The 7,426-nt window shown below is 45.2% G+C and overlaps 1 protein-coding gene across 1 annotated transcript in view; it reads left to right on the plus strand.

The window, feature by feature from the left end:
• LOC102387317 (probable ubiquitin carboxyl-terminal hydrolase MINDY-4) overlaps nucleotides 1–7,426 on the plus strand; it is a gene marked incomplete at its 3' end in the record, with an annotated part of 38,553 nt that overhangs the window by 30,074 nt on the left and 1,053 nt on the right. Inside the window, exons 9-10 of the mRNA XM_025194899.1 lie at nucleotides 1,294–1,485; nucleotides 3,528–3,616. Of these exons, the coding sequence (XP_025050684.1) occupies nucleotides 1,294–1,485; nucleotides 3,528–3,616 (281 nt within the window). The remainder of the gene's footprint in view (nucleotides 1–1,293; nucleotides 1,486–3,527; nucleotides 3,617–7,426) is intronic.

Raw genomic sequence — 7,426 nt, forward strand, 5'->3', positions numbered from 1 at the left:
AGGCATACATTGGACAAAGTTTGTGTGGAAATTAGGAGGTTTCTGAAAGAGTGAAGTTCTGGATCAGCCTCCCAAGCAGAGTGGTGGGAAGAAAAACCCTTAAGTAGTTTAAGTCTGATAAGTTTATTAATGTGAATATATGTGAAGTGATTGCTAGTGATAGCAAAGACTGAACTTGATGACCCAAAAGGTCTTTCCCAGTCAAATGTTCCTAAGTGTTGGGGAATTTGCAGGTGACACCTATTCCTATAAGTCAATATGAAATCAAATGCATTAGGGAGGATGGCGCCAGCTTCTAGATGAGGTATACAACATCTGTGGATACTGAAGGTCCTATGCCATGTTTCCCAAAAGAAAGGTAAGTCCCAGTAGTCTACTTCAATTTGATCATTTGAAATAGCATCATAGGATCATAGAAAATTAGGCTTGGAAGGGACCTCAGGAGGTCATCTAGTCCAGGCCTGCCTAACTAGATCATCCCAGCCAAGGCTTTGTCTACTTGGGTGTTAAAAACCTCCAAGAATGGAGGCTCCACAACCTCTCTGGGAAGCTTTTTCCATGGCTTCGCTACCCTCCTAGTGAGAAAATTCTTCCTAATATCCAATCTAAACTTCCTTTGCTGCAACGTGAGCCCATTGCTCCTGGTTCTGCCATCTGCCACCACTGAGAACAGTCCAGCTCCATCCTCTTTCGAGCCCCCTTCGGGTAGTTGAAGGCTGCTATTAAATCCCCTCTCAGTCTTCTCTTCTCCAGGCTAAATAATCCCAGTTCCCTCGGCCTCTCCTCCATAAGTCATGCTGTCCAGCCCCCCAACCATTTCCATTGCCCTCCGCTGGACTCTCTCCAATTTGTCCACATCCTTTCCATAGTGGAGGGGGGCTACAATATTTATAATGACTACAGTATTTTTCCTAACTTTGTATTAGATAAGGGGGTTGTGTGGGCTTGCTCTGTAAGTTTAAACATTTTCCAAATTCCACCTCCACTATTAAATACCAGCTGAAACCTGCAAAACATTTGCGATGACATTTTTATTGCCAAAGCATTTCTTTAAATACAGGATTTTTAGTTATCCTCTGACCGAATACTTTAACGGAATCAAAACTTCCCACAATCAAAAAGGCTACATAAAGCTGTCCATGTGACCGCCGCATGGGAAGCACTGCCCCCGCCCCCTTGCAGGTCAGGGGCTGTGTGACCCGGCAGCATCTCACGCGGCCAGCTACAACGAGGGGAGGGAAAAAGTGTCGAGGCGCCTGATTTTTTTTTTCTTTTTTTTTTTTTCTCCCGCAGCTGGAAAGCGAGCTGCCAGCAGCTCACACAACCCCTGATCTATGGGGAACCTCTGTGCTTCTTTCCGTGGCAGCGGCAGCACCTGGCACACCGCCCCAGCAGTCCCAGAGGGTGCTGCCACCGCGGATAGGAGCACCAGGGCCCCCTGCAGCTCAAGGCCTGCGGGCAGCTTACCGGCCAGCCACGGGAGAGGTGGGCAGGCTATGTGGGGGTGGAAAGGACCAGGCCCCTCACCACTGTTTTTTTTCCCCTTTCTTCTTTTGGCAGAGCCTGCCTGCTCTGTGGCAGGTGGGGTTGGTGGTGGAGGGGTTAGGGGGGTGGAAGGGTGGCGCTGGTGCTTCATTGTAGCTCAGACTTGCTTGCATTTCTGTTTGAAATGCCTCGGGATCTTCTATAACAATACTTATTCTGTCAGTCCGGAGCACTCTAATTGGTTGTTTCAGTAAGCACTGTGATTGGCTGCCGAGGCAACCAATCAGAGTACTCCGGACAGACAGAGTAAGCCTATTATTATTACAGATTAGTGGTGCTAAGTAATATAAAAACAGTTCTGTAATTTCACCTAAACTTAATTTTGGGAGTTTTTTCAGACGGACTAAAATAGGCCTACTGTTTTTTTTTCACGCACACATTTTCTGTCTGTAGTTATTCATATGATTATTGAGGGGTGGTAGAAGTATTGTGTTTCTGTGCTGCAGGTATGTTCAGGATAAAATGCATGATTTATATGTTAGAGGCCTCATTTGGGGATTGTAGCCAACTGGGCTCGAGAGTGAATACATAGTGCCCTGCAAGTGCAGCTGATGAGATTTTGGCAATCAAAATTGCTTTTAGCTGGAAAATGGTGCCAATTTCAAACACCATTACAGGAAAATTAAAAGCTTCTCTCTCAAAATGTGACTGATTTACAGTGCAGGGTCTTTCTCAAGTACAAGAAGCTAGTTTCTTGTGTGTTGGTCTGCCTATATAAGAAAGTTAAGAGGTGACTGTAACATGTGGCAGCGTACCTGTTTTAGCTTAATCTAGTTTGCATGCCTAATGATAGCAGTGAAGATAGGCTTACATCAGCTTTAGCATATACAGTTTACCAAAGTGTAAACCCACCAGGGATCCTGGGGGTCCAGTCTGGATATTAGCATGTGCTAAAACCCATCCTGTTGCATTCTCACTGCTGTAGCGATTTGTGCTCGTTAGATTAAAATACTACAGATAGGCTAGTGTGTATTTTGCTATCTAGCCAGGCTATCTAGCCATGCTTAGTCTAGAGAAGTGGAGACTGGGAGGAGACTTAATAGCAGCCTTCAGCTGCCTGAAGGGGGTTCAAAAGAGGATGGAGCTGGACTGTGCTCAGTGGTGGCAGATGTCAGAACAAGGAGCAATGGGCTCAACTTGAGCAAAAGAAATTTAGGTTAGATATTAGGAAGAATTTTCTCACTAGGAGGGTAGTAAAGCACTGGAACAGGTTACCCAGGGAGGTGGTGGACTCTCCATCCTTGGAGGTTTTTAAAACCCGGCTAGACAAAGCCTTGACTGGGATGATCTAGGTGGGGCTGGTCCTGCTTTGAGCAAGGGTTGGACTAGATGTGACCTCCCGAGGTCCCTTCCAACCCTCACTTTCTATGATTCATACCCATATATCAGGGTAGGCTTCAAATATCTAAAAATGAATTTGCACCTGAAAACAGTACAGGCAGAAGGGCTCTTAATCTTCCTGTGACAGTGCTTAACAGAAGCACTGTTAGCATACAATGTCCTTCTTTCCCTCTAATTCACCCTGGGTGACATTTCCCCTCTGTACAGAGGTTTTCCGCGAGGTACCTGCACTACTGAAACTCTGGTTTGAAGGTGTAAGTAGGACTTAAATGGTGAATAAGCCTTGTCTGATGTGGCTACACAAGGTTTAGTTGCCCGTTAGATTGGACCTTACTTTGGACTTCAGGTTTGCTGCATGTTCAGTGGACTTTAGAAGAGGCTAGACTCTTTTCCTTGATATCCCAGCCATGCGTACAGTGTGATCTAGGTATTTTCAGAAAGAATACATGGGCCTGGCAACTCCACTTAGTAATGCTGAATTTTTCAGTTGTTTCAAAGAGGGCATAAGTGCTTCAAATCCCAGAATCCAAACAGATAAAGTATGGCTTAAATTTGAAGGAAAACACATCAGCTATGAGACGTTCTTGCCGGCATCAAACAGAACCAGTTGTTTTGTTCATGCAACGTTTTGTTCACTTTAGGGCGGCCCGTGTGGAGTACTGGCTGCCGTTCAAGCCTGTGTCCTACAAGAGCTTATCTTTGGAGACAGCGGCAGGAATAGCGAAGCTCGGTAAGCCAGACAGCTGACACCAGAAATATTTTCTGTTCTAAATGAAACCATCATTTTTTTTCTAGTGTGGTCAGAAAGAAGCTAGATCCTTTTGCATTTGTCTGTAAGTCTGGAAGAGAGAAAGGGTTAACAGATTTACTTGGGTTCGTGGAGGCTAATGAAAATTGCCTTTTAACAGAACAGGTTTAAAGGCTGGAAATTCATCAATACAGTCGTTTCTTGTGATTAACCAGGATCCTTTAAGAAAAATAAATAAAAAAGATTATTATGGCCAGCAGCCTGCTGAATCCTATGGAGAAAAACTTATTGTAAAGATAATGCAAACAAGAGTTGAAAGACCATACTGTTAATGGGCTTTTCAGAGTAAGAGAAAACCCCAACCAGTGCATGAAAAGTTGTGTCATACTAGTTTAGGCTTTTTTTTCCCCTTGGGTGGGATGCCCTTATTTAAGTCTCTAATGGGATTTAAATACTTTTTTTTTAAATTGCTTTAGAGAAAAATTATAGGATGTCCATTATAACACCAAAATTGTTGTGGACTGCTAAATATTAATAATTGCACTGTCCCCAGAATTGATGTCTTTGCTAAAGACACTGAGTTTATTCATTGACATAGGGGAATTTCTTTTGTATATAAAGATTTCTCCTGTACTAAGGTGTCCATAACCTCCACCATCACTTTTGCCTGGAAATAAAGTCCATTGCACATAGATCAGACAGCACTGTCCTGAAGCTCTGCTGCCCCTATACGTATTATTTGTTGAATAAAGAGAGCAGGCCCAGATTTATGCTAAAAACTTTTTCCATACTTGGGGGATGTAATCCTTGCCCCACTGAAGTCCATGGCAACACTTTCAGGGCTATTTCAACTTGGATGAGTAAGGGCAGGTGCAGATGAACCAGTTCATATGAGCCAAAAGGATGCATAAGTTTACTGAACATCAGCAGCCACATGGCAACAGCTTTATGAGCAAGCTCTTACCCCGTGATAGATGAAAGCCAAACTTTGGCTTTCATCTGCCAGAGAAGCTTCAGGACAAAGATGTTAAATATGTTTGCAATCAATCTAATTCCAAATGGATGGAATAAGCGGCAGACACTTTGTTGCAGGAAATGTTGTATGTACAAAAGAAATGTCCATGATTTTCAGCTACTAGAAAGTAAGGGTGCATACAGCCACCTACTTTGGAGCAGTGGATGCTCTCCTTTTTTCTTACAGTAGCTCATTCCATTGTTCATACCCTGAAATGCTCTAACATAAAAAGTCCGTGGTATAAAAGAGAAAGTAGCCACATATGTCCCATGGGTGTTAGAAGTTTCTTATTGAAACAGCCAGGAGCAAAAATTAAGCGCTCTCATAAAAAAGAGAAATATTCAATAATGCTAGAAGAGACATGACATGTATTGTCAGGAAATGGGGCTTCTTGATAGAAATGAGGGGGGTTTTGGCGGCTCTTTCTATTAAGTCGACTGTATAATTGGAAGATATGGGAGACACATTTCTGACACCAAGTGGTCTTCCTTAGGTCTGAGAAAGAAGCAGGTAAAGCCTATTCATAAGATGCTAACCAATATGTCTCTAGTATCTTAGTGCCATACAAAAACCTAATGCACAACCTAATGGAAAACCAGCTCTCCTGATCATACAGACTTCTCAGGCTAAAGGATCCCTGGTTTTAAATACAAGATTTGATGATTGGAAAAACAACCCATTAAATATTAGCCACACTTTACTGAAAAAGATTAATTTCTCATTGGCAGGGAGGATAAAAATGAAAAGTCATAAAACATCGAGACGGAGAGGAAGGATAAGGATGAAAAGTCATAAAACATCGAGACGGAGAGAACATTGAAATGGCTCTTAAAACCATCAGAGATAAGCTTTCTTATAGTACATGTCATATGAATGAGACAAGGCAGGCAGTAATGACTTTGGCACTTCCAGTTAGAAAACTGGTTAGAAAAACTCTGCCCTATCTCCAGGCTAAGCCCTGTCCCATGAACTGCACAAAAAGGGATCCTGCAAGAATTTAGAAAGTAGTTTATGAAGGACTGCCATATGCTTCTAGAGCAGCTATTAAAGCCCATCTGTTTTCCTGTTACTTGGCCTAGACCCTGAACATATAGATCCAGAAAATGCCAAGGGAATTTCAGTGAAGGGATCTCAAAGCTTTAAAGTAATGAAAGAGAAGGGTCAGATCTTGCAACAGATGCTCTGTGGATAATTTTCATCTGCCTTCTCTACCTTTCTTTTTCCTAGTAGTGCAATGAAGAGGGGGATGGCTGGGGCGCCAGGCCTGGTGGTGATCCTTGTGGGGGTGCAAAAATAGCATCAGTTGTACTGCTGGCCTGACCACCACCACTGTGAGCACAGCCATTGATTTTGCCCTATGCGGCTTCTCATTCAAGTGGCCAGTTATGACTCTACTTGTCTAGCTCCTCCAACTAGCTGACATTTAGAGCATACTTTTTTAGCCAGCAAATGCTGCTCCACAGTAATTTATGTCCAACACTGTGATTTAAATCTTATCTCCAATCTGGACAAATTGACTGAGCTAAGTAGGGACTCCCTCTGGTTCATCACCTTAGAGAATACAGCAATCATTTCTCAATGCAATGAGAAAGTGTTAGAGGAAAACTCTTTAAACATTATATATAGCCGACATGTGAGTCAACTTGGAAAACTGCTTATAGGTGCCTCCAAGGTTGGCTGAAGGACCAGGAGGAAATGCCTAATATAGTATTTGTATTCTGTATATGAGGACAGTATGTTTTTCAAGACAGATGCTGGCCTTTGCCCAAGTGGGTGGTAGTAGCGAAGCAGCTGTGCGAAGCAACTAGTATTCACTTTGGATTAAGATTCAGCTGATTCAGGGGACAGTGATTCTATTTGATGAGTCGAATCACTGTCCCGAATAGATTCAGCTGAATCTGATTCGGAGATTCGGCTGCTGCTGAATCTCCAAATAACACAGGCCCATCCCCCACCCGCTCTCGCAGCCCAGCAATGGCTGCCCTGCCTGCCCCAGCTCCTGGCACTTTGAAAAAAAAAAGCCTTTGACTCACCAGGTGTTGCCAGGTGGGGAGGTGATCCCCACTGCCCCCCACTGTCCCACACCATGAATGGCAGCTGGGGGGGCATTGCAGTGGCAGGAGTATGGTGGCAGTGGTGGGAGTGGTGGGAGCACAGCGGAAGTAAGTGGGGGATCTCTTGCAGATGCCACCAGCGTTGTCGGCGGCGGTGGGGAGAGGGCAGCAAATGCTGACCAACAGTCTACGGTCAGCCACAGCTACCACCAGCAGCAGCAGCCAGTGGGGATCATGGACCACCCACAGACGCCGCCACCGGTGTTGGCAGTGGGGTGGCAAGCAGCGACTGCCCGCAGACACTGCTGACAGTGTTGGCAGCTTTTTATAGGGGGTGCACTGCCACACTCGGGGGGGTGCACATGAACCCCCTACACATCGCCCCTGTCCCATGCTGCATAGGGGGCCCCACACATGCCACCCCCAACACTCCCCCCACACTGTCCCAGCCACCCCCATGGCTGCCCTGCCCTCCCCACCTCCGGCCCTTTAAGAAAAAAACAAAACACCAGACTCACCAGTTCATGCCCAGTGGGGGGCTATCCCTGTTGTCCCCCACTGCCCTGCACTACATGGGGGGCTCTTCTACAAACCTCCTGAAGCCCCAAGGCCGCTGCAGGAGGTGGTGAGTCTGGGGGGAGGTTGTTTTTTATTTTTTTCTTGAAGGGCTGAAGCTGGGGTGGGTGGGGCAGCCACGAGGGGACTGGGAGAGTAGGGGGGGGG

Source organism: Alligator sinensis, unplaced genomic scaffold (genome assembly GCF_000455745.1).
Source record: "Alligator sinensis unplaced genomic scaffold, ASM45574v1 scaffold1840_1, whole genome shotgun sequence".
Classification (NCBI taxonomy): Eukaryota; Metazoa; Chordata; order Crocodylia; family Alligatoridae; genus Alligator; species Alligator sinensis.